This window comes from Trachypithecus francoisi, unplaced genomic scaffold (assembly GCF_009764315.1).
Source record: "Trachypithecus francoisi isolate TF-2019V2 unplaced genomic scaffold, Tfra_2.0 Lachesis_group3, whole genome shotgun sequence".
In the NCBI taxonomy this organism is placed as follows: domain Eukaryota; kingdom Metazoa; phylum Chordata; class Mammalia; order Primates; family Cercopithecidae; genus Trachypithecus; species Trachypithecus francoisi.
The window spans coordinates 82,544,469-82,570,392 of record NW_022681468.1 but is presented as its reverse complement, the minus strand read 5'-3'; the positions used below and the strand labels follow the sequence as shown (position 1 = coordinate 82,570,392).

Sequence of the window (25,924 nt, the reverse complement as noted above, 5' to 3'; positions counted from 1 at the left end):
GGACTCTAATGGGTGCTCTTAAATCCAGGTTTCTGATAACTTTGGAGATTGTGACATTAGAATAGAAGAAAAAACTTTCAGGACTCTCATGGAGAGCTGAAATGTTCATGAATATCAAGCAGAATAGGAGTTAACTGCATGGACTGAACTAATAGAAGACTGAAATAATCCTTTTGTGACTTTTTGCTGAAAACATTGCTGATTCTTTGTTTTTCAGAGCCAAGAAAACTTTTCTTCTGAGCAGTTTATAGCTTTTAACAATTAAGTAACATATATTCCTGTAAACAAAATTTGGAGCATGTTTGTTTCTACCTGAATTATTTAGAATTTGGAAACTATTTGTGAGTATTCTTAAGTTATGGCAATTAGTTATTTGCATAAGTGCAATAAGAATCTGTTTCCTTTTGCAACAGGACACAATTGGAGAAACTGATTATTTTACCAAGGTTTTGACTAGAATGGTGTGCTTTCCTTTAAGGAATCAAATTTGACTTACAGAGCCAATAAAAGCCCCTTGGGAACACTGCCCTTGTAGCTTGTCTACACAGTTCTTGTACAGGGTTCTTGACTTGTGGTAAGTAGAGAATGTCACTTTCTGACAGGTCCTGGAGCCTCAAGTTATCCTGGGACCTCTAGAAGAGAGGAATTTACCCCACTCATACAGGTATTTGATGGCACAAACCAACGGCTTGTCTTAAGGCTTTAAAAAGTCTTATCTGACATTCCTCATGGAACAAAGTTTCATCAAAGCCCATTTTAAAAGGAGACTATTTAGCAAATAATTATTTTTACTGTATTTTATGTAAATAATTAGGCCAAGTATAATAAGACTAAAGTTCATTTTGTAAACAAGTCAGTCCTACCATGATTTGTTTTTAGTTAAAAAAAAAGGGGAGAATAGAGAGAAAAATTATGTTTCAAGAACTGTGGTACACCTGTTATTAGATTCTAGTCTTATCAGTTGCTTTTGAGTTTTTTTTCCCCCTGCAATTTAGACTGACCCTGCTTATTCCTGTGAACCAACCAGTGATCTCTGGCTGCAACTCAGAAGAAACAAGAGGGATGGGCCATCAAGCTCCAGATAATCCTCAATGAGGGATACTATCCTGTCAATATTCAGTAGTCACCCTTCTACAGAGGACCCCTAGACTGCTCATCAGTGGGACACAACAGAGGCGAAATTCTGCCCCTGCCTCCCTTGGACCTGGCTGAATGCTGCTTTCACCAACCCATGGAGCCACCCTGCCCCGACAGCTAGCAAAAGGCCAAGACTCACAGAACAACCACCACTGCCCATCTGTCAGCAGGAGGTAGCTACAGAAGACTGATCTTTGTCCATTTTCCCCAAAGAATTGGGAGTCTTGGATGAACTCTTGATGGGGGAAGTGTTTACAGTAGGTAGTCAGGTAGACATGAACAGGATAGGAGAGGCCTCCCACCCACCCAGGAATGTCAGGAGACCATCAGGTGATAGTCAGACAGTTGTTATACTGTCTCTCTAAAATAATAATTGGTCACAGCTGGTGCCAGGGAAAGGCTGTCTCCCAATAGATAGAAACACCTGAAGCTGGTGATCAGCAGCTTCTTGATAAGATCTCAGGAGTTGGGTGAGTGGGCTCAAGCATGCACATCAAGAGGCAAAATGTTGGAGTTTAGTATATGACCTTTTTCTAAGAACACTTGACTGGTAAGGGAAGAATGCCTCAAGTGAGCATGTGTACAACTCCAGTAAACACACTGTGCATGCAGCCCCTCCCAAGTGCTGGCAGACCACTGTGCATGCGGACAGCCCACCCCAAGGGAAGAATCAGGGGAGAAGTAACACAATCCCGGAAGCATGGCAACATATAAGACACCAAGTCAAAGGTCAAACTGGGCACTTGATTTCTCAAGTCACCTGCTTGGCCCTCTTCTAAGTGCACTTGACTTTCTTTCATTCCTGCACTGGAGCTTTTTAATAAACTTCCACTCCTGTTCAAAAAGTTCCCCCAGTTTCTCACTCTGCCTTATGCTCCTCAGTCGAATTGTTTCTTCTGAGGAGACAAAAACTGAGGTTGCTGCAGACCCATATTGATTTGCTGTTGCTAACATACTTCGGTGCAATGTGACTCATATGTTCCCTAGTGGTAACATCTTCAGGTCTCAGATCCTGATAGGGACCAGAAAGCTCTGGAATTCTCTCTCCAACAAAAGATTACATCAGGGACAGAACTCACTCCCAGCTGAAGAGTGACTTGGTTATTAGGTTGGTGCAAACATAATTGTGGTTTTCGCGTTGTTGAAATCTGCCGTTTGATATTGGAATACGTTCTTAAATAAATATGCTTATGTTATACATAATTTTAATGTGCATTTATTGCTTTGCATTGTTTTTGCTAATAACTTGTTACTTGCTGTTTATTTTATACTTAGACTATGGAAATGATGTTAGACAAAAAGCAAATTTGAGCGATTTTCTTGAATTCAAAATGGGTTGTAAAGCAGTGGAAACAACTCACATCATAAACAACACATTTGGCCCAGGAACTGCTAACAAATATACAGTGCAGTGGTGGTTCAAGAAGTTTTGCAAAGGAGACGGGAACCTTGAAGATGAGGAGTGTAGTGGCTGGTCATTGGAAGTTGATGACAAATTGAGAGCAATTATTGAAGCTGATCCTCTTACAACTACACTAGGAGGTGCTGACCATTCTACATTCAGCATTTGAAGCAAATTGGAAAGGTGAAAAAGCTCGATAAATGGGTGCCTCATGAGCTGACTGAAGGTCAAAAAATTATTGTTTTAAAGTGTCATCTTCTCTTATTCTATTCAATAACAATGAACTACTTTCCAGTTGAATTGTGACGTGCAATGAAAAGTGAATTTTATATATCAACCAGCAATGACCAGCTCAGTGATTGGACTGAGAAGAAACTCCAAAGCACTTCCTAAAGTCAATCTTGCACCAAAAAAAGGTCATGGTCACTGTTTGGTTGTCTGCTGCTGGTTTGATCCACTACAACTTTCTGAATCCTGGCAAAGCCATTACTTCTAAGAAGACTGCTCAGCAAATTGATGAGATGCACTGAAAACTGCAACATCTGCAGCAGGCATCGGTCAACAGAAAAGGTCCAGTACTCCACGACAACGTCCAACCAGTCATTGCACAACCAACATTTCAAAAGTTGAATGAATTCGGCTTTGAAATTTTGCCTCATCTGTCATATTAACCTGACATCTCACCAACTGACTACTACTTCTTCAAGTATCTCGACAACTTTTTGCAGGGAAAACACTTCCACAACCAGTGGGATGCAGAAAATGCTTTCCAAGAGTTCGCTGAAATCTGAAGGATGGATTTTTATGCTACAGGAATAAATAAACTTATTTCTTATTGGCAAAAATGTGTTGATTGTAATGGTTCCTATTTTTATTACTAAAGATGTGTTTGAGCCTAGTTATAATGATTTAAATAATTTGATAGTTATATTATTATATTATCAATACTATATAATTAGTCATATTTTGCATTCCAAACCCTTTCTTTGAAAACTCCTATGTTCCCTTCACAAATTGAAGAGTGGAATTGCTTTCTACTCTTCCCCTGCTAGCATGGATAATAAAGACGTCTTGCTCCCTCTTATCATAACTACTATTATTTTGACTTCTTACCACAAGCGGCAAGCAGCTGTACTCTTTTGCTGGTTATGCTTCTTAAGTGGTATGTGCAGCATTCTGCAGAATGTTACTCAGACAACGAGTCCTGCACTTCCCCTAGGTTTCCTCACAAGGCATGGGGGGCCTTTTCAGAAACCCTCCTCCCACCTTTCTGAATTCTGGGGCTATAAATTCCAGGAATCTTTGAGTTGTTCAGATAGAATCTGCAGTGCCTGAAATCCAGCCTGCTGCTTACTCACATCCTCACACTCAGCTGCAGATTGCCTGACAGAAGGGCTGCCGACCTGCACTCCAGACAGACAGGTGTACAGCAAGGTAAGCCTGGGCCAGCATCACCACTCTGCCCAGGGCAGGCATGATGTGGCTCTGGTTGGGGCTCCTGTGCCTCACTGCCTTGTGTTGGGTCTATAATGACTGGAACCGCTCATCTTCACTCCTGTTTACTTTTTATGTTGATGCTTCTTTCTTCTTGGCTCTATGTCTGCAGCTCAATCTATTTCTTCTTTGATTATCATTACAAACCTCTTGGGGCTATCAGAGTCCTTTGGACCACCCAAGTCAACCCCTTATTTTACTGTGATATAGATGGAGCAAGAGGGGAACAGACTTGCCCAAGATCACACAGCTTCTGTTGATATCTCCTTAGTGCTGATGAAAAAGAGTCAAACTGTAAAGTATTTGAAGAGATTTATTCTGAGCCAAACGTGAGGACCATGACCCATGACACAGGTCCAGGAAGTCCTGAGAATATATGCCCAAGGTGGTTGGGTTATAGCTTGATTTTATACATCTTAGGAGAACAGAAGCTACAGGCAGAGACACAAGTCAATACATGTAAGGATTACATTGTTTAGGCCCAGAAAGGCAGGACATCTTGAAGTGGGGGCTTCCAGGTCATAGGTGGACTTAAAGATTTTCTGATTGGCAACTGGTTGAAAGGGTTAAGCTCTGCCTAAAGAGTTGAGGTCAGGCCGGGCGCGGTGGCTCAAGCCTGTAATCCCAGCACTTTGGGAGGCCGAGACGGGTGGATCACGAGGTCAGGAGATCGAGACCATCCTGGCTAACACGGTGAAACCCCGTCTCTACTAAAAAATACAAAAAAATTAGCTGGGCGAGGTGGCGGGCGCCTGTAGTCCCAGCTACTCGGGAGGCTGAGGCAGGAGAATGGCGTGAACCCGGGAGGTGGAGCTTGCAGTGAGCTGAGATCCAGCCACTGCACTCCAGCCTGGGCGGCAGAGCCAGACTCCGTCTCAAAAAAAAAAAAAAAAAAAAAGAGTTGAGGTCAATAGAAAGAAATGTTTGTAGTTAAGATAAGGGGAGTTGTGGAAGCCAAAGTTCTTGTTATGTAGATGAAGCCTCCAGGTAGTAGGCCTGATAGATAATAGATTGTAAATATATTTTATCAGACCCTAAAAGGTGCCAGACTCTTAGTTAAATCTCTCTTGGATCAGGAAAAGACCTGGAAAGGGAAGGGGATTTTCTATAGGATGTAAATTTTCCTCACAAGAGACAGCTTTGCAGGGCCATTTCAAAAAATGTCAAAGAAATGCATTTTGGTGTAAAATACTTCAGTTTTTTTCAGGACCTGCTATCTGTCATGTGATGCTATACTACAGTCAGGTTAGAATTTGGTTATCTTATTGCTACAAAGTCTGTTTTTTGAGCCCTAAGATCTCCATTTTAATGTAATGCTGGTCAGTCATGCCTGAACTCAAAAGGGAGGAGGGTATAATGAGGCATGTCCAACCCCACATTCCCATCATGGCTGCATTGGTTTTTTAGGTTGACTTTGGAATGCCCTTTGCCAAGTGGAGGAGTGCTTTCAGTTCGTTGGTGAGCTTAGAATTTTATTTTCTGCTTACATTATTCTTTCTTTTCTGATTTTCAGTGTTTCTAACTCCTCCATGTCTTTCATTCTTTCTCCTCTAATCTTTGTTTTTTTCTTCCGCCCACCCCCCATCCCTTTCCGTTTCCCTTCTCTTCTCTCTTTGGACCAGTGCTGAAGACCATTCACCTCCAAGATGGGACTGGGTTAAGGGTGTGTCCATTCAGCTTCCCCACCCCCAGTTTAGGCATCTGAATTGATCAGCATGGAAAGGGGTATCAGAGTGGACAGTGCCGAGCTCAGGGACCATTCTAAGCTCCTAGGACCTGTGGTCAATTCTGCTACAGCTGACCCAGCTGACTGTTTTGGGGAAAGCATGAGTGAGTGGGGAAGGGTGAACTAGAGGCCTTGGAAGCTGCTCACTCTTCCCATCCTCCCAGCCAAAAGAGGGGCATTACATGGGAAGGGGAAGCAGGGGAGACAGAGGAGGCCTGATTTCATTTCTGCAGGTTGTTTACCTGCAACAGGCCAGACAGAGTTGCCTTTCCTTACAATAGGTCAGCTTTCCTGCAAACCACATTGAAGCAAGTTCAGACAAGCAGGGCTTGGTGAGAAGGGTTAGAAGCCAGAAAGGGGACAGCCAGACTTGCTGAGACAGGAACATTTCTCAGATGTGCGGTTACTCTAGCCTTCCAGCAGGGGGCGTCCTGTCCCGACAAAAGGCGAGTCCTCTTTTTCCTGCTGTCCTCGCAGTCAAGGAGACTGCATTTCCCTCAACCTCAAAAGGGGGTTAATCTATGCTCGCAGCAGAGGGAGAGGAGTTCCCCAGGGGGGCATAACAATGTTCAGAATCTGGTATCCTGTTTAGAAAAGGTAGACCAATCAGGAGCTGAAACCTCTTGTCTCCACGAAATGCAAGGCTGTAAATATGACCTTGCAGGAAGGAGAGAGGGCGTGTGAGAGAGAAAGCGAGAGCAACAGCAGGCAGAGTGGAAGCAGTTGAGAGGAAAGAGCGGGGAGGTCTAGGACCTGCAAAGATTGTTTTTGGAAATACAATATCGGAAGAGACATAAATAGGAAACCAAGGCTTCCTTCCCAAAGCAGAGCATTTGGTCGCCTGCATTTTGACACTGAGTACAGACTGATATTTAATAGAAAATTTCTTCACAATTCCTGAGCAGCACCCATTCACTTATAATTTATAGATACAGACCCCTAACTCGAGGGAACTGAGTTATGCAAGGGTTGCTAAGGAACAAGGGGAGATGCAGTAGGTAAGGCAGGGGTTACTTAGTAACCAGGAGTCCTTTGGTGATGGAGTGGCCAGAGCAGGTCTGGAACTGATGAAGGTCTGTAGACAGAGTCATCCCATGCCAGAGCCTCCTGAAATTTCACATCTGTCGGCCCCTTGGCCCAGAGCTGCCAGAGCCTGCCTCTCTTCACCTTCCTGGCACTGTCCAGTCCCACATGAAAAGCACACTCCCAAGACCCTGAGTGACCTGCTAACCCCTTGCTTGAACCACTGCCTCCCTCCCTCTCTCAGGAAGCTGATCAGATTCTTCCATTAGAGCAGGGGATGGCAGGCCAATGGGAATCCCACATGGGGGAAGGCAGGAGCCTCTGGGCTAACATGAATGAGGAACTGGGAAATTAGGGTTTGGGTGAAAGAGGGTCCCTTAGAGAAGCAACCCTAGCATTTTCCAGTTCATGGTGAAATATCTTCATACCTGAGTCTCCCATGCCAGATCCTCTCCCTGCCTTCACATCTGCGCATAGCTAGAGAGGCACACCCTTCCCTTCTGAAGGGCCTCCTGAGGGCACAGGTCTCCACACAGCAGCCTGGCTGTCTGTGGCTGCTTTAACCGGCCCAGCTCCACAGACCTCCCTTCAGAGAGCTTCAATCAGCACCGGCCTGCTGGAGTCATTCAAAACTGCAGTCTGCTTTCTCAGGCATGAGCTCCCCAATGTCTGTATTCCAGACACATAGGCATCCCTGCTCTCTCCCAAACACCCTGGACATCCACACCCTCCATTCCTCCTCTCAGCCTGTTCCCCTTAACAGGAGGATCTATCCTGTTGTGTCAAAATCCTCCTCAGTCTTCCAGGTCCTATACCTGCAACTTTCCCAGCCTGATTATCTCACCAGCCTTATTGAGCACTCGTGTGTTTCAAGCCCTGGGCCCCATGAGGGAGGAGTGGAGCGTTCAAGGAACTCATGTGACACTCATTACCGATCCTCTGCTTCCTGGCTAGGATACTCCATGGAAACCCTCTGTGAAATGAATGTTTAAAATCAGAAAGTTTTGCTTATTTAAAGCAAAGCCCTTTGCATAGAACATCTTTGAGAAAGTATCTGAAATGCTGGCAGATTTTCTTTTTTTTTTTTTTTTTTTTTTGAGACGGAGTCTCGCTCTGTCGCCCAGGCTGGAGTGCAGTGGCCGGATCTCAGCTCACTGCAAGCTCCGCCTCCCGGGTTTACGCCATTCTCCTGCCTCAGCCTCCTGGGTAGCTGGGACTACAGGCGCCCGCCATCTCGCCCGGCTAGTTTTTTGTATTTTTAGTAGAGACGGGGTTTCATCGTGTTAGCCAGGATGGTCTCGATCTCCTGACCTCGTGATCCGCCCGTCTCGGCCTCCCAAAGTGCTGGGATTACAGGCTTGAGCCACCGCGCCCGGCCAGATTTTCTTCTGAGAAGGGAATCGGAGGATTTAGTTTTTGAATTAGTTTTAACCTGCTTGAATTTTAAAATTTACCATGAGCAGGTAATCTTTACTTTTAAACTTTTAAATTGTGAATTATAACACATACATAAAATGTATACACATACATAGGTGATATTATATATCTTCCTGGACATCATGTAAGCATCATTTGCTTATCAAATACAACATTGTCAGCACCCTAGAAGCTCTTTAATTTGCCCCCTTTTTTTTAGATGGAGTCTCCCTCTGTCACCCAGCATGGAGTGCAGTGGCTTAATCTTGGCTCACTGCAACCTGCAACTCCTGGGTTCAAGCGATTCTCCTGCCTCTGCCTCAGTCTCCCAAATAGCTGGGACTATAGGCACATGCCACCACACCTGGCTCATTTTTGTATTTTTCACAGAGATGAGGTTTCACCATGTTGGCTAGGCTGGTCTCCATCTCCTGACCTCAAGTGATCCACCTGCCTCAGCCTCCAAAGTGCTGGGAATATAGGCATGAACCACTGTGCCTAGCCTATTTGCCCCTTCTTAATCATAACTGCCTCCCCACAGCTTTACCCCAGAAATACCCACTCTCCTGACTTTTGTGGTGATCACTGCCCTGCATTTCTCTATTTTTGTCACCTGTTTGCCTTCTTAAGCAACATAGAATTGTTTTACCTGTTGCTGAAACTTGTAGATTCACATAACATGTATCCTTTTGTGTCTGACTTGTTTACTCAAAAATATATGTATATATTTTATTTTATTTTTATTTTTTACTTTTTAATTTTTATTATACTTTAAGTTCTAGGGTACATGTGCACAATGTGCAGGTTTGTTACATATATACATGTGCCATGTTGGTGTGCTGCACCCATCAACTAGTCAGCACCCATCAACTCGTCATTTACATCAGTTATAACTCCCAATGCCATCCCTCCCCCCTTCCCCCCTCCCCATAATAGGCCCCAGTATGTGATGTTCCCCTTCCCATGTCCAAGTGATCTCATTGTTCAATTTCCACCTATGAGTGAGAACATGCGGTGTTTGGTTTTCTGTTCTTGTGAAAGTTTGCTGAGAATGATGGTTTCCAGCTGCACCCATGTCCCTACAAATGACACGAACTCATCCTTTTTCATGGCTGCATAGTATTCCATGGTGTATATGTGCCACATTTTCTTAATCCAGTCTGTCACTGATGGACATTTGGGTTGATTCCAAGTCTTTGCTATTGTGAATAGTGCCACAATAAACATACATGTGCATGTGTCCTTATAGCAGCATGATTTATAATCCTCTGGGTATATACCCCGTAATGTGATGGCTGGGTCATATGGGACTTCTAGTTGTAGATCCTTGAGGAATTGCCATACTGTTTTCCACAATGGTTGAACTAGTTTACAATCCCACCAACAGTGTAAAAGTGTTCCTATTTCTCCACATCCTCTCCAGCACCTATTATTTCCTGACTTTTTAATGATTGCCATTCTAACTGGTGTGAGATGGTATCTCATTGTGGTTTTGATTTGCATTTCTCTGATGGCCAGTGAGGGCGAGCATTTTTTCATATGTCTGTTGGCTGTATGAATGTCTTCTTTTGAGAAGTGTCTGTTCATATCCTTTGCCCACTTTTTGATGGGGTTGTTTGTTTTTTTCTTGTAAATTTGTTTGAGTTCTTTGTAGGTTCTGGATATTAGCCCTTTGTCAGATGAGTAGATTGCAAAAATTTTCTCCCATTCTGTGGGTTGCCTGTTCACTCTGATGGTAGTTTCTTTTGCTGTGCAGAAGCTCTTTCGTTTAATTAGATCCCATTTGTCAATTTTGGCTTTTGTTGCCATTGCTTTTGGTGTTTTAGACATGAAGTCCTTACCCATGCTTATGTCCTGAATGGTATTACCTAGGTTTTCTTCTACGATTTTTATGGTATTAGGTCTAACATTTAAGTGTCTAATCCCTCTTGAATTAATTTTTGTATAAGGAGTAAGGAAAGGATCTAGTTTCAGCTTTCTACTTATGGCTAGCCAATTTTCCCAGCACCATTTATTAAATAGGGAATCATTTCCCCATTTCTTGTTTTTCTCAGGTTTGTCAAAGATCAGATGGCTGTAGATGTGTGGTATTATTTCTGAGGACTCTGTTCTGTTCCATTGGTCTATATCTCTGTTTTGGTACCAGTACCATGCTGTTTTGGTTACTGTAGCCTTGTAGTAGAGTTTGAAGTCAGGTAGCGTGATGCCTCCAGCTTTGTTCTTTTGACTTAGGATTGTCTTGGCAATGCGGGCTCTTTTTTTGGTTCCATATGAACTTTAAAGCAGTTTTTTCCAATTCTGTGAAGAAAGTCATTGGTAGCTTGATGGGGATGGCATTGAATCTATAATTTACCTTGGGCAGTATGGCCATTTTCATGATATTGATTCTTCTTAGCCATGAGCATGGTATGTTCTTCCATTTGTTTGTGTCCTCTTTTATTTCACTGAGCAGTGGTTTGTAGTTCTCCTTGAAGAGGTCCTTTACATCCCTTGTAAGTTGGATTCCCAGGTATTTTATTCTCTTTGAAGCAATTGTGAATAGAAGTTCATTCATGATTTGGCTCTCTGTTTGTCTGTTACTGGTGTATAAGAATGCTTGTGATTTCTGCACATTGATTTTGTATGCTGAGACTTTGCTGAAGTTACTTATCAGCTTAAGGAGATTTTGGGCTGAGATGATGGGGTTTTCTAAATATACAATCATGTCATCTGCAAACAGGGACAATTTGACTTCTTCTTTTCCTAACTGGATACCCTTTATTTCTTTCTCTTGCCTGATTGCCCTAGCCAGAACTTCCAACGCTGTGTTGAATAGGAGTGGTGAGAGAGGGCATCCCTGTCTTGTGCCAGTTTTCAAAGGGAATGCTTCCAGTTTTTGCCCATTCAGTATGATATTGGCTGTGGATTTGTCATAAATAGCTCTTATTATTTTGAGGTACATTCCATCAATACCAAATTTATTGAGAGATTTTAGCATTAAGTGCTGTTGAATTTTGTCAAAGGCCTTTTCTGCATCTATTGAGATAATCATGTGGTTTCTGTCTTTGGTTCTGTTTATATGCTGCATTATGTTTATTGATTTGTGTATGTTGAACTAGCCTTGCATCCCAGGGATGAAGCCCACTTGATCATGGTGGATAAGTTTTTTGATGTGCTGCTGGATTCAGTTTGCCAGTATTTTATTGAGGATTTTTGCATCGATGTTCATCAGGGATATTGGTCTAAAATTCTCTTTTTTTTGTTGTGTCTCTGCCAGGCTTTGGTATCAGGATGATGTTGGCTTCATAAAATGAGTTAAGGAGAATTCCCTCTTTTTCTATTGATTGGAATAGTTTCAGAAGGAATGGTACCAGCTCCTCCTTGTACCTCTGGTAGAATTCGGCTGTGAATCCATCTGGTCCTGGACTTTTTTTGGTTGGTAGGCTATTAATTATTGTCTCAATTTCAGAGCCTGCTATTGGTCTATCAGGGATTCAACTTCTTCCTGGTTTAGTCTTGGGAGAGTGTAAGTGTCCAGGAAATTATCCATTTCTTCCAGGTTTTCTAGTTTATTTGCATAGAGGTGTTTATAGTATTCTCTGATGGTAGTTTGTATTTCTGTGGGGTCAGTGGTGATATCCCCTTTATCATTTTTTGTTGTGTCTATTTGATTCTTCTCTATTTATTCTTTATTAGTCTTGCTAGCTGTCTATCAGTTTTGTTGATCTTTTCAAACAACCAGCTCCTGGATTCATTGATTTTTTGGAGAGTTTTTTGTGTCTCTATCTCCTTCAGTTCTGCTCTGATCTTAGTTATTTCTTGCCTTCTGCTAGCTTTTGAATGTGTTTGCTCTTGCTTCACTAGTTCTTTTAATTGTGATGTTAGATTGTCAATTTTAGATCTTTCCAGCTTTCTCTTGTGGGCATTTAGTGCTATAAATTTCCCTCTACACACTGCTTTAAATGTGTCCCAGAGATTCTGGTATGTTGTATCTTTGTTCTCATTGGTTTCAAAGAACATCTTCATTTCTGCCTTCATTTCCCTATATACCCAGTAGTCATTCAGGAGCAGGTTGTTCAGTTTCCATGTAGTTGAGTGGTTTTGATTGAGTTTCTTAGTCCTGAGTTCTAGTTTGTTTGCACTGTGATCTGAGAGACAGTTTGTTATAATTTCTGTTCTTTTACATTTGCTGAGGAGTGCTTTACTTCCAAAGATGTGGTCAATTTTGGAATAAGTGCAATGTGGTGCTGGGAAGAATGTATATTCTCTTGATTTGGGGTGAAGATTTCTGTAGATGTCTATTAGGTCTGCTTGGTGCAGAGTTGAGTTCAATTCCTGGATATCTTGTTAACTTTCTGTCTCGTTGAGCTGTCTAATGTTGACAGTGGGGTGTTGAAGTCTCCCATTATTATTGTATGGGAGTCTAAGTCTCTTTGTAAGTCTCTAAGGACTTGCTTTATGAATCTGGGTGCTCCTGTATTGGGTGCATATATATTTAGGATAGTTAGCTCTTCCTGTTGAATTGATCCCTTTACCATTATGTAATGGCCTTCTTTGTCTCTTTTGATCTTTGATGGTTTAAAGTCTGTTTTATCAGAGACTAGGATTGCAACCCCTGCTTTTTTTTGTTCTCCATTTGCTTGGTAGATCTTCCTCCATCCCTTTATTTTGAGCCTATGTGTGTCTCTGCATGTGAGATGGGTCTCCCAAATACAGCAAACTGATGGATCTTGATTCTTTATCCAGTTTGCCAGTCTGTGTCTTTTAATTGGACCATTTAGTCCATTTACATTTAAGGTTAATATTGTTATGTGTGAACTTGATCCTGTCATTGTGATATTAGCTGGTTATTGTGCTCGTTAGTTGATGCAGTGTCTTCCTAGCATCAGTGGTCTTTACCTTTTGGCATATTTTTGCAATGGCTCGTACCAGTTGTTCCTTTCCATATTTAGTGCTTCCTTCAGGGTCTCTTGTAGGGCAGGCCTGGTGGTGACAAAATCTCTAAGCATTTGCTTGTCTGTAAAGGATTTTATTTCTTCTTCACTTATGAAACTTAGTTTGGCTGGATATGAAATTCTGGGTTTAAAATTATTTTCTTTAAGAATGTTGATATTGGCCCCCACTCTCTTCTGACTTGTAGAGTTTCTGCCAAGAGGTCTGCTGTTAGTCTGATGGGTTTCCCTTTGTGTGTAACCTGACCTTTCTGTCTGGCTGCCCTTAACATTTTTTCCTTCATTTCAACTTTGGTGAATCTGACAATGTACATGTTTTGGAGTTGCTCTTCTCGAGGAGTAGCTTTGTGATGTTCTCTGTATTTCCTGAATTTGAATGTTGGCCTGCCTTACTAGGTTGAGGAAGTTCTCCTGGATGATACCCTGCAGAGTGTTTTCCAACTTGGTTCCATTATCCCCCTCACTTTCAGGCACATCAATCCGACGTAGATTTAGTCTTTTCACATAATCCCATATTTCTTGAAGGCTTTGTTCATTTCTTTTTCCTCTTTTTTCTCTAGACTTCTCTTCTTGCTTCATTTCATTTGTTTGATCTTCAATCATTGATACTCTTTCTTCCAGTTGATCGAGTCAGTTACTGAAGCTTGTGCATTTGTCATGTATTTCTCGTGTCATGATTTTTATCTCTGTCAGTTCGTTTATGGCCTTCTCTGCATTGATTATTCTAGTTATCCATTCTTCCATTCTTTTTTCAAGATTTTTACTTTCTTTGCACTGGTTACGTTATTCCTCCTTTAGCTCTGAGAAGTTTGATCAACTGAAGCCTTCTTTCTCAGCTCGTCAAAGTCATTCTCTGTCCAGCTTTGATCCATTCCTGGTGATGATGTGCGTTCCTTTGGAGGGGGAGATGTGCTCTGATTTTTTGAATTTCCAACTTTTCTTCCTTGCTTTTTTCCCATCTTTGTGGTTTTATCTGCCTTTGGTCTTTGATGACGGTGACGAACTGATGGGGTTTTGGTGTGGGTGTCCTTTCTGTTTGTCAGTTTTCCTTCTAACAGTCAGGACCCTCAGCTGTAGATCTGTTGGAGATTGCTTGAGGTCCACTCTAGACCTTGTTTGTCTGGGTATCAGCAGTGGAGACTGCAGAAGATAGAATATTGCCGAACAGTGAGTGTTGCTGTCTGATTCTTCCTCTGGAAGCTTCGTCTCAGGGGTGTACCCACTGAGCGAGGTGTGAGGTGTCGGTCTGCACCTAGTGGAGGTTGTCTTACTGTTAGGCTACTCAGAGGTCAGGGACCCACTTGAGCAGGCAGTCTGTATGTTCTCAGATCTCAAACTCTGTGCTGGGAGATCCACTGCTTTCTTCAAAGCCATCAGACAGGATCATTTACCTCTGCCAAGGTTTCTGCTGCTTTTTGTTTAGCTATGCTCTGTCCCCAGAGGTGGAATCTACAGAGACAGGCAGGCCCCCTTGAGCTGCAGTGGGCTCCACCCAGTTCGAGATTCCTGGTGGCTTTGTTTACCTACTTAAGCCTCAGCAATGGCAGGTGCCCCTCCCCCAGACTTGCTGCTGCCTTGCAGTTAGATCTCAGACTGCTGTGCTAGCAATGAGGGAGGCTATGTGGACGTGGGACCCTCCCATCCAGGTGTGGGATATAATCTTCTGGTGTGCCATTTGCTAAGACCCTTGGTAAAACGCAGTATTAGGGTGGGAGTTACCCGATTTTCCAGGTGTTTTGTGTCTCAGTTTCCCTTGGCTAGGAAAAGGGATTCCCTTCCCCCTTGCACTTCCCAGGTGAGGTGATGGCTTGCCCTGCTTCAGCTCTTGCTGGTTGGGCTGCACCAGCTGACCAGCACCGATTGTCCAGCACTTTCCAGTGAGATGAACCTGGTACCTTGGTTGAAAATGCAGAAATCACCCATCCTCTGTGACACTCATTCTGGGAGCTGGAGGCTGGAGCTGCTCCTATTTGGCCATATTGCTCTGGGACCAACAATATATATTATTAGATTCCTTTATGTTGTTCAGTGTGGCTTCAGTTCATTCATTTTCATTATTGTATAGTATTCCATTATAGAAATGCAACATGATTTATTTATCCATTCCACCGTTAATAGGCATATAGACTTTGATATGGTTTAGGTATGTGTCCCTGCCAAAATCTCATGTTGAAATGTAATCCCCAATGTTGGAGGAGGGGGCCTAGTGGAAGGTGATTGGATCATGGGGGTTAGATTTCCCCCTTGCTGTTCTTGTGATAGTCAGTGAGTTCACATGAGATCGCGTTGTTTAAAAGTGTGTAGCACCTCCCGCTTTGCTCTGCTCCAGCTGTGTAAGACCTGCCTGCTTCACTTCACCTTCTGCCCTAATTGTAAGTTTCCTGAGGCCTTCCAAGCCTTGCTTCCTGTGCAGCCTGTGAAATTGTGAGTCAATTAAACCTTGTTTCTTTATAAATTACCCAGTCTCAGGTAGTTTTTTTTTTTTTTTAGAGAGGGTCTTGGCCTGTCTCCCAGGCTGGAGTATGGTGTACAATCTCAACTCACTGCAGCCTTGACCTCCTGGGCTCAAGCAATCATCCCATCTTAGGCACTCGAGTAGTTGACTACAAGTGCACACCACCACCCTCAGCTAATTTTTGTAGAGACAGGATTTCGCCATGTTGCCCAGGCTGGTCTCAAATTCCTGAGTTCAAGGGATATGCCCACCTTGGCCTCCCAGAGTACTGGGATTACAGGTGTGAGCTACCGTGCCTGGCCTCAGGTAGTTCTTTATCGCAGTGTGAAAACAAACTAATACAGACTTGTTTCCAGTTTGGAACATTCTAAGCAGGCTTCTGTGAATGTGTGTGTACAGTCTCTTGGTGCACGCATGACCTCCCTTCTGCAGGATGCTAGTTCCCTCTACAGAGTCAGAGATCTATATTTTCAACTTCTCCATATAATGCCAAATCATTTCCCAAAGTGATCATGTGTCCATAATTGGTGGGTTCTTGGTCTCAGTGACTTCAAGAATGAAGCCGCAGACCCTTGTGGTGAGTGTTACAGTTCTTAAAGATGGTAGTCCAGAGTCTGTTCCTTTAGATGTCCAGATGTGTCTGGAGCTTCTTCCTTCAGGTGGGTTTGTGGCCTCTGACAGGAGTGAAGTTGCAGACCTTGATGGTAAGTGTTACAGCTTTTAAAGGTGGTGCGTCTGGAGTTGTTTGTTCCTCCCGGTGGATGGGTTTGTGGTCTCTCTGGCTTCAGGAGTGAAGCTGTAGACCTTCGTGGTGAGTGTTACAACTCATAAAGGCAGCATGGACCCAAAGAGTGATCAGCAGCAAGATTTATTGCAAAGAGCAAAAGAACAAAGCTTCCACCAGTGTGGAAGGCAACCCGAGACAGTTGCTGCTGGCTGGCTGGGCAGCCTGCTTTTATTCCCTTGTCTGACCCCACCCACATCCTGCTGATTGGTCCATTTTACAGAGAGCTGATTGGTCCGTTTTACAGAGAGCTGATTGGTCCATTTTACAGAAAGCTGATTGGTCCATTTTGTCAGAGTGATGATTAGTGCATTTACAATCCCTGAGATAGACACAGAGTGCTGATTAGTGCATTTACAATCCTCTAGCTGGACATAAAAGTTCTCCAAGTTCCCACTAGGTTAACTAGATACAGAGTACTGATTGGTGTATTTACAAACCCTGAACTAGACACAAAGTGCTGATTGGTGTATTTACAAACCCTGAGCTAGACACAGAGTGCTAGACACAAAAGTTCTCCAAGTCCCCACTAGGTCAACCAGACACAGAGCACTGATTGGTGTATTCACAAACCTTGAGCCAGTTACAGAGTGCTGACTGGTGTATCCACAAACCCTGAACTAGACACAGAGTGCTGATTGGCACATTCACAACCCCCCAGTTAGACACAAAAGTCCTCCAAGTCCCCACTAGACTCAGTAGCTTCACCTAGTGGATCCCGTGCCAGGGCCCTGGGTGGAGCTGCCTGCCAGTCCCACGTCATGCACCCATACTCCTCAGCCCCTGGGCGGTTGATGAGACTGAGTGCCGTGGAGCAAGGGGCAGGCTGGCACTGCTGGGGGACCCGGTGCATCCACCGCAGCTGCTGGTCCAGCTGCTAAGCCCCTCACTGCCCTGGGCTGGTGGTGCTGGCCTGAGGTGGTGCTGCTCTGAGTGTGGGGCCTGCTGAGCCCGCACCCACAGGAACTTGCACTGGCCTGTGAGCACTGTGCGCAGCCCCAGTTCCCGCCCATGTCTCTCCCTCCCCACCTTCCCACAAGCAGAGGGAGCTGGCTCCAGCCTCGGCCAGCCCAGAGAGGGGCTCCCACAGTGCAGTGGTGGGCTAAAGGGCTCCTCAAGTGCTGCCAGAGTGGACACCGAGGCTGAGGAGGCACTGAGAGTGAGGGCTCCTAGTATATTGTCACCTTTCAATTATACTTACCCTGTATCCAGTAGTGAATGAGAGTTTCTGTTGGTTTTGCTTTTTCAGCTAGAAGTGAGAGGTAACAACCTGCCAGCAGCCCTCATTCACTCTCCGCCTCAGCGTCCACTCTGGCCATGCTCAAGGAGCCCTTCAGCCCACCGCTGTGCTGTGGGGGCCCCTCTTGGGCTGGCCGAGGCTGGAGTCAGCTCCTTCTGCACAGGGGGAGGTGTGGAGGGAGAGGCATGGGCAGGAGCTGGGGCTGCACGTGGCACTCATGGGCCCGGGCGGGTTCCAGGTGGGCATGGGCTCAGCCCTGCACTCACCCAGAACCAGCACAGGCTGGTACCTGCTGGGCTTGACTGGGGGATGAGCTCCCTCCGGGCTGCCAGAGTGCCCTGGCTAGGTGCTGCAAAGTCTGACGGAGCGTGCCATTGAGAGGTGAAATTGGCTGGGCTTCTGGGTCAGGTGGGGACCTAGAGAACTTTTCTGTCTAGCTAAAGGTTTGTAAACACACCAATCAGCACTCTGTCTAGCTAAAGGTTTGTAAATGCACCAATCAGCACTCTGTCAAAATGGACCAATCAGCTCTCTGTATAATGGACCAATCAGCTCTCTGTAAAATGGACCAATCAGCAGGGTGTGGGTGTGGCCAGATAAGGGAATAAAAGCAGGCCACCTGAGCCAGCAGGGGAACCGCTGGCGTCCCTTTCCACTCTGTAGAAGCTTTGTTCTTTCCCTCTTCGCAATACATCTTGCTGTTGCTCACTCTTTGGGTCGGCACTGCTTTTAAGAGCTGTAACACTCACCGCCAAGGTCTGCAACTGCGCTCCTGAGGCCAGCGAGACCACAAACCCACTGGAAGGAACGAACAACTCCAGATGCACTGCCTTTAAGAGCTGTTAACAGTTACTGCGAAGGTCTGCAACTTCCCCCCTGAAGCTAGCAAGACCGGGAACCCACCAGCAGGAATGAACAACTCTGGAGAGAAGAAATGAACAACTCTGAACACACCATCTTTAAGAACTGTAACATTCACCACAAGGGTCCACGGCTTCATTCTTGAAGTCAGCGAGAGCAAGAACCCACCAATTCCAGACACAGAAGCAGTTAATTACTGGCATAATTATTTGTTGGTGCCTGGCGTCCTCATTTAACTGGGAAGCTGCATGGGTGGGGTTCAGGGCTGAGTCTGTGGTTTACTAGGGTGTCCCCACCTCTACTGCCCAGTGCCTGACACATTGCCAGTGCTCAATGTTTACTATGCAATGAATGGAAAAATCACTCTTGTCTCCCGAATGTTGAGTCTCACATTTTAATTTGTGAATAATTTCCCCAGTTTTATAGCTTAGGAGTGTTCATGGATTGCTTTCCTCACCTGAGGTTCATGTTTGAAATTTACCCTAACCAGCCTGACTCTCTGCCACTCTCTATTGCTGGCCTTGTCTGTCTGGAGGAAGGAGGAAGGTAGGTTACCTTCATGCTCACTGAGGCATCAGTGATAAGTGAAATTTATTATCTGCCCTAGGCCTGATTCAGCAGGAAGCATCGCAGACACCAACCACCATGCTGCCAGCAGTGGCCCGGGGCCACCGGGGCTGGTTTCATCCCTGTGCTAGGCTTTCTGTGAGGATGAGCAGCACTGGGATGGACCGGAAGGGCATTCTAGCTGAAAGAGTAGCCGTGGTCACAGGGTCCACCAGTGGGTGAGTGCTGGATTGCCCATGGGTCCTGACCCCTCACAGGGTCCTTGTGGCTTCCACAAGGACTCAGGGTTTCAAAGCAAGACCCAGCTTTATTTGCTGATTTCCAGAATTGGGTAGAGGAAGGACAGTGGGGAGAGGCTGAGGCTGACTTGTGCCCTCCATTTCTGCATTCAGGATCGGCTTTGCCATTGCCCGGCGTCTGGCCCAGGACGGGGCCCACGTGGTCATCAGCAGCCGGAAGCAGCAGAACGTGGACAGGGCTGTGGCCCAGCTGCAGAGGGAGGGACTGAGCGTGGCGGGCATTGTGTGCCACGTGGGGAAGGCTGAGGACCGGGGGCAGCTGGTGGCCACGGTGAGGTGGCAGGTGGTGAAAGGACACAGAGAGGGGAACATGCAGAACCTTTCCTTTACTGCTCAGACCTGGGAGGGGTCTAGAATACGTCCTGAGGCCGTGACTGTGCCTAGGCTGACCTCGCTGCCCAGAAGGTCCCTCGGGAAAGTGGCCTGTTCGTGAGAGGACCGTCACCCCACCCCCAGGCCCTGGGAGAATCATTGTGGAGAAAGAGTCTGAAGGGGTGAGGGAGGTCCCCAGAGGGACCTTCCTCTCTCGGTGCCTGGCCCCAGGAGCCTGCCCTTGGGACACCTAGGTCACTTTCCTTCAGGAGAGTTTGGTTTTTCACAGGAGCCTTGTAACCATTTCTGGTTGAAGCATCTGCTCTGCAAGCTTTGCCTAAAGGCCCTATGACCTGGACTGCCCTGGGAGGGAGAGCCCTCCTTAGGCTGTCTCCACACTCACCCAAGCCTTCTCCACAGGCCCTGGAACACTGTGGGGGCGTCGACTTCCTGGTGTGCTGTGCAGGGGTCAACCCTCTGGTGGGGAGTACGCTGGGAACCAGTGAGCAGATCTGGGACAAGGTGAGAGGCCTGCCCCCGGGAGGCGGCCGAGGGACAGATGCCAGCTCTGCACTGGGCTCCAGCATGCCTGTGCCCACCAAGGCTCTCTGTTTCCCTCCAGAGGTTACTGGAGAAGCAGGCCCTGGGTGGTAGTCCTGCCTGGCTAGCTGTCTCCCAAAATGTGCCCGGATGCTACTTTCTGGCTTGTTGATTCTTAAATCTGGCCCCTACACTTTCCACTTTCTTTTCTCTTCTCATCCTTTTTGCATTTAATCATTCAGCAGATATTTATTGCTGTGTGCCAGGCACCAGCATTCCAGGCTCTAGGGATACAGCTGTGAATGGTTAGTCAGAGTCTCTTTGTAAGAGTCAAGCATTTCTGTGTGTGGCACCCTTTTGTAGGGGGAGATACAGGTACTGTGTTTTTCTTTGGTGACCTGTGCCTCTTACAGAGACTCTCTGTCTCCTAGAAGGGGGCTCCTCATTGAGTCTACCCGAACTTGCTGTCAGGACCAGATCCAGCCATCAGCATTCTGGGGAATTAGACATCCCAGCCTGCTGCCAGTCCATTTAAGGATTCTGCCACCTGGTCCACTAGGGACTGGAGAGACCTTGTAAAATGCCTTGAAGCCCATCTTGGGCCTAATTGTTCCCCAATGACTTATGTTCCTTTCACTCTCATGTTTTGTTCCCTGTTCTCTCTGTCAGAATGCATGGTGATGAATCTCATTCTTTCTGCCATTGTGAGCATTCCCCACTCTGCCCTAAGCACTGGGTCAAAGTGTTTCCTGCCTTCTGGCCTTAGTGTGTTCTGCCTTCCTTAGCTCCTGCGCTCTCATTTGCCAACATCATCTTCAGGCTGGCCCCTCCCTTCTATCTGCCCTTGGCTGGGTGCCCTTGGCTACATCCTCAGAGATGATCTGAAATTTGAGCTCCCTGCAGCCCCTGCTGAGCTGCTTCCCCAGGCTCTTTAGCTGTATTCTTAATGCCTCCAAAGGATCATTTGTGAGTTTATAGCTGGGATTTTATTGCTGACAGTCTCCTAACCCTCCTGAATCATTTTCCTGTTTAGTGTCTCAGTTCACAGGATCATGACTCTTTTTCTCGAAACTGTTTGCAGTCTTCCCTCCTGAAGCTGAGGGCAGATGCCAACAATCTGACCTTACTTTCTCTGATTCTCCCCTGTTCTCCAAGGACTTGGCCTTCAGTGAGCGATTCTATACCACTGGACAGAAATCATTGATGACTTGTCCCCGATCACCTCTGCCATCACCTCGGAGGTGAAATTGTCACAAAATGAGTTTAGAATTTACCAGATGCTCTGCTTTCAACTAAATGCAGTTTTCAGTAGGTGTCCTGTAAGGAGAATTCCTTACCACTCATCTTATTCTTGAGCCAGTTTTGAGGCCATCTCCAGCAGGTTTCACCATTAGGGAAACCTCTAATCTGTTAAACCACCAAAACCACATCACCTCCATCCTTCTCCTTACCCAGTGACTCCAGCGTGCGCCCTCTTTCAGGCTCATGGGTAGTTCTCTGCTCAGGACTACTTGCCACAGAGAGCTACTCTCTCTTACTTTCTAATGGGGCAGTTTTCTTCATCAAGGGAGGGAGTCTCACCTTTTCTTTGGCATGGGTTTTGTTCCTGAGTCTCGGAGGGGCCTTACCTCAGCCCATCACTCAGCCTGATGCACATGGAGTTTTGGACAGATATCCTGTGGGCTGGTTGGGTTCTATTTTGTCCAGAAAACACTTACAGCTAGCCTAATCCTCAATTCCTTCTTAATAGGGACCTCAGGGTGGTACCCCCTTCTGACATCTGGGCCACTTTTTGCAGTCATGGGGGGTCATCCCCCACACTGGTAACATGTCGTCAAATGGGCCACAGCAACATTCAGCTTAAGTATTTCCCCCGCCCACATCCAAGGGATTGAGTGGGCATGAGATCGGGGAGTGGAAAAAACATTGAACAGTCCTGGTCAGTTGCAGATGTGCAGTCTCATTCCCTAGAGATGCAGGATGCAGATGACCTGAATCAGGACAGATCCCTGCAGGAGGGGTTCCTGGTGCCATGTCAGTCCCACTTGGCACATTGCCCTAGCTCCCAGGCTCCGCCTCTGCATCTTTCCTTGCCACTTCCTCTCTCACTTCTCCCCTGTTCCCAGATCCAGCAGACAGATCCTCCAGAGTGTCAGGACCTGTGTGGCTTAGCCTGGATTCAGACTTTAGTTACAAGCAGGATCAGCATAGACATCTAGCTCCCAGAATGGCAATTCTGTTTTGTCTCCCTGTTCGTATTGGCTGCAGGAAAGCTCAGAGCCAAGTCTGCGATAATCTGGTGTGTGTAGGCCTTCACAGCCTGAGTTTTGGTAACCAAATAATAGAATAAATGCTCAGTCATTATCACATGCTGTGAACTGTAGGCACCAACCTCACTCTTGCTTTTTCTTATTTTTCTGCACTGATTTTTCCTTTTCTCCATTTCTTCACACATTGTACCTATTTGATTTGTTTCATGCTGTTGCATTGTGAGTATGCCTTAAATTCTATGGGGACAAGGCGAGAGCACAAGCAAATGAAAGCTCAGAGAGACAAGGCTGTTTCAGAAATCTCCCTTGCTTCTAGCACCTGCTTCCCCTCCATCAGACTGTTTTCAGTCTTTCTCCAGAGGCCTCTGCTTACAGTTTGTTGTTGCTGTTTTTTCAAGAGACAGGATCTCACTCTGTCACCCAGGCTGGAGTGCAGTGACATGATCATGGCGCACTGCAGCTTCAAATTCCTGGGCTTAAGGGATCCTCCTGCCTCAGCCTCCTGAGTAGCTAGGATTACAGGTGTGCACCACCACACCAGGCCAATTATTTAAAAAATTTCTTATAGAGACAGGTTCTCACTATGTTGCTCAGGCTGGTCTTGAACTTTTGACCTTGAGTAATCCTCCTACCTTGGTCTCCTAAAGTGCTGAGATTACAGGCATGACCCACTGCCCCCAGTCCCCATTTTCTTTAAAAGGCCTGAACATTTCCTTCCTCGTGTCAGTCCTGAACAATTCACATTTTCAGGGCTCTGCTCACAGGCCTGTGACTTAACCTACCTGCCTATGAAACCATTAGCAAATTGGAAATACCTCTTGCACCAGTCAGAAGGGGGATTAGTTTCTCTTATCTGCATACAAATTGGGTCTGCTGCACAAATTACGGGGCTCCGAGTGTCTTATGAGATCAGGGCCTGGGCTGACCATGTCTCTGCCCTCATCCATGCTCTGCTCTGATTTCAGATCCTAAATGTGAACGTGAAGTCCCCAGCCCTGCTGCTGAGCCAGTTGCTGCCCTACATGGAGAACAGGTACTGCAGGGTGGAAGTGGGGACCAGTGGGAGTTGGGGACCTGAGTTGGGCACCAAAGTAGAGTCAGTAACACAGCCGGTAGTGGGTGGAAGACAGAAGAGGTCTCTCTGGGATTTCCACATCCCTTATCTTGTCCTGCCTCACCTTCTGTGTGGCTACCATTCCCAATTCCAGTGGCTGCAGGATGAGCGCAGTATTCCAGGAGCCCAGGCATAGTCTCCTTGGCCTTGACATCAGCAGGTTTGGGACAAGGCTATGCTTTAATTCCTTGACCTTGCTGGCTGGTCGTTGTTACCTTACCTGCTCTCTGTTCTTACCAACTTAAAACCAATGACAGGGTTAGCCCCATTCCTCTCCATAGGAAAAAGCCTTCCTCGTGCCTGCGCTTGGTCTTCAGGGACCCTGCCTGTGTTCTAGGTCCTGCAGATCTGACTGTACTCCTCACAGACACACCCTTAGGAACTGGCTAGGGGCTGTCTTCAGTAGAAGGAAAGTTCCTGACCGTCACTTCTGGTCTCCCTTGCCCCATCTGCTCCTTAGAGGTTGCCCATGGATAGGCACTCACCATCAGCCTTGGGTGCCTGTTCACCAAATCCACAGGCACAGGGTGGCCTGCCCTCTCCTTCAAGCACCTAGCAAGACAGGAAGCAGAGTATAAGGGTTCTGAGCATGGACATTGTATTTATGAGAAATAGGGATGGAATCCCAGCTCTGCCGTGTATTGGCTGGTACTAAACCTCTCTGAGCCTCAGTTTCCTGAACTCTGAGATGAGGATAGTAATAGGACCTGTGTTGCTTCTGGGAGGGTTACATCATTTAATGACCGCATGATGGTATCACCATCAGTGGTAAGCTCTTAGCTTCAGCTTCTCTTGTGTTTGTCTCATCTCAGGAAGGGTGCTGTCACCCTGGTCTCTTCCATTGCAGCTTATTTTCCAAGAGTGGTAAGTGCTTGGTCCTTGTGCTCCTGAGTGGTGTAGGGTGAGGGGCAACTTTGTCCTCTTCCTCAGAGCCTTACAGAGAAAGTGCCTGGGACAGACTCCCACCATCCTCCTGCTGCCCTGGGCTGAGCTTGTCTCCATGTGGGTGGGAGGGCTGCTGCGCCTGTGAGAGCCTTGTAGGTGAGAAATCCAACCAATGCTTTCCCCCACTCTCCCATATCCTAATCACTCTCTCAATTCCCCTCCCAGGAGCTAGGTGTCTACAATGTCAGCAAGACAGCGCTGCTGGCTCTCACTAGAACATTGGCATTGGAGCTGGCCCCCAAGGACATCCGGGTAAACTGCCTGGTTCCAGGAGCAATCAAGACTGACTTCAGCAAAGTGGTGAGGATTGGGTGTGTCCTCCATCTCCCAGTCTGGCTAAGTGGGAACCCTGTCCAGTGACTAAGGGATAAAGGGGTGACTGAATCCTTAGGTCAGCATGCCTATGACTGAGGTCTTCATTGTTCTCTGAACTCAGCCATGGTGCAGTCCCTCCATCCTGAGAAAATGCTCCTTCTTTTGAGAAGGGCAAACCTGCCCTAGGTGCTCTGCCTGGTGGCCCTCCCGGGGCCCTGCCCATCTCCTTGTTTTAGTAGCACTGACTCTTTCATTTCTTCCCTTTCCCCAGTTACGTGGGAATGAGTCTGTCTTCAAGTACCTCAGGGAGTATCATCAGATGCAGAGGCAAGTGGGATTTGGAGATTTGGTGGTCTGTGTGTGGCTGGGCAGGAGCAGTTGAGTCTATTGCAAGAGCAGACCCCTCCCTGTCATCTGACCATTCTTTTTTGCTGAAATCCGGAGTCCACATGGCCCTGGAGGGTGCAAGTAGCCCTGCTGCGTCCACCTCGTTCCCCATAGAGCCCACTCCCACCTATCGTCCATGAGCCCCAGAGCAGCAGAATCAGAGTACAAGATGCTTGACACTGTGTCCTCCTTCCATCCAGGTTTGGGGAGCCGGAGGACTGTGCAGGAGTCGTGTCCTTCCTGTGCTCTCCAGATGCCGGCTACATCACCGGGGAGAACATCGCAGTGGCAGGCTTCTCCTCTCGGCTCTGAGGGGAGTGGGGGTGGCTGTGCAGCTGTGGTCCCAGGCCCAGGAGCCTGAGGGGGTGTCTAGGTGATTCTTTGGATCTGGAGACAGGGTCTGCCATTCTGCCAGACTAGAAATTTGGGGACTTACTCATGCTAGGCTCGAGGGAGAAGAAAAACCCTTCAGTATTCTCCTTAGGACTTATCTGCACGACTGTTGTAGATTTGGCTGATCCACTCAACATGTGGGGTTCTCGGTGTGGGGCTGGGGAGCTGAAGGAGTTTATGGAGCTGTTGCTTTGGAGGAACCTTAAGGGAAAGGAGTAGAAGCTCAGGCCTCTGAAGGATCTCAGCTCCTCCTCTCTGTAATTTGTGCTTTAAGCATTTTTTTCCCCTAAAATAAACTCAAATTTATCCTCAA

General features: G+C 46.3%; 1 protein-coding gene across 3 annotated transcripts; it reads left to right on the top strand.

The window, feature by feature from the left end:
- The first annotated feature begins 3,858 nt into the window (after positions 1-3,858).
- Positions 3,859-25,924, top strand: LOC117069946 (dehydrogenase/reductase SDR family member 2, mitochondrial). 3 transcript variants are annotated; one of them, XM_033188503.1, is made up of 9 exons: positions 18,329-18,668; positions 19,077-19,254; positions 19,429-19,606; positions 20,068-20,169; positions 23,423-23,490; positions 24,384-24,435; positions 24,682-24,816; positions 25,103-25,158; positions 25,419-25,924. In XM_033188503.1, exons 2-9 carry the CDS (start codon positions 19,115-19,117, stop codon positions 25,528-25,530), a joined length of 843 nt encoding a protein of 280 aa, XP_033044394.1. In that variant the 5' UTR covers positions 18,329-18,668; positions 19,077-19,114; the 3' UTR covers positions 25,531-25,924. The 3 variants fall into 3 exon arrangements, with proteins under 3 accessions (XP_033044395.1, XP_033044394.1, XP_033044393.1); XM_033188502.1 differs by having other exon boundaries at positions 19,429-19,618; XM_033188504.1 differs by lacking the exons at positions 18,329-18,668; positions 23,423-23,490; positions 24,384-24,435; ... (1 more) ...; positions 25,103-25,158; positions 25,419-25,924 and adding exons at positions 3,859-3,973; positions 21,938-22,708.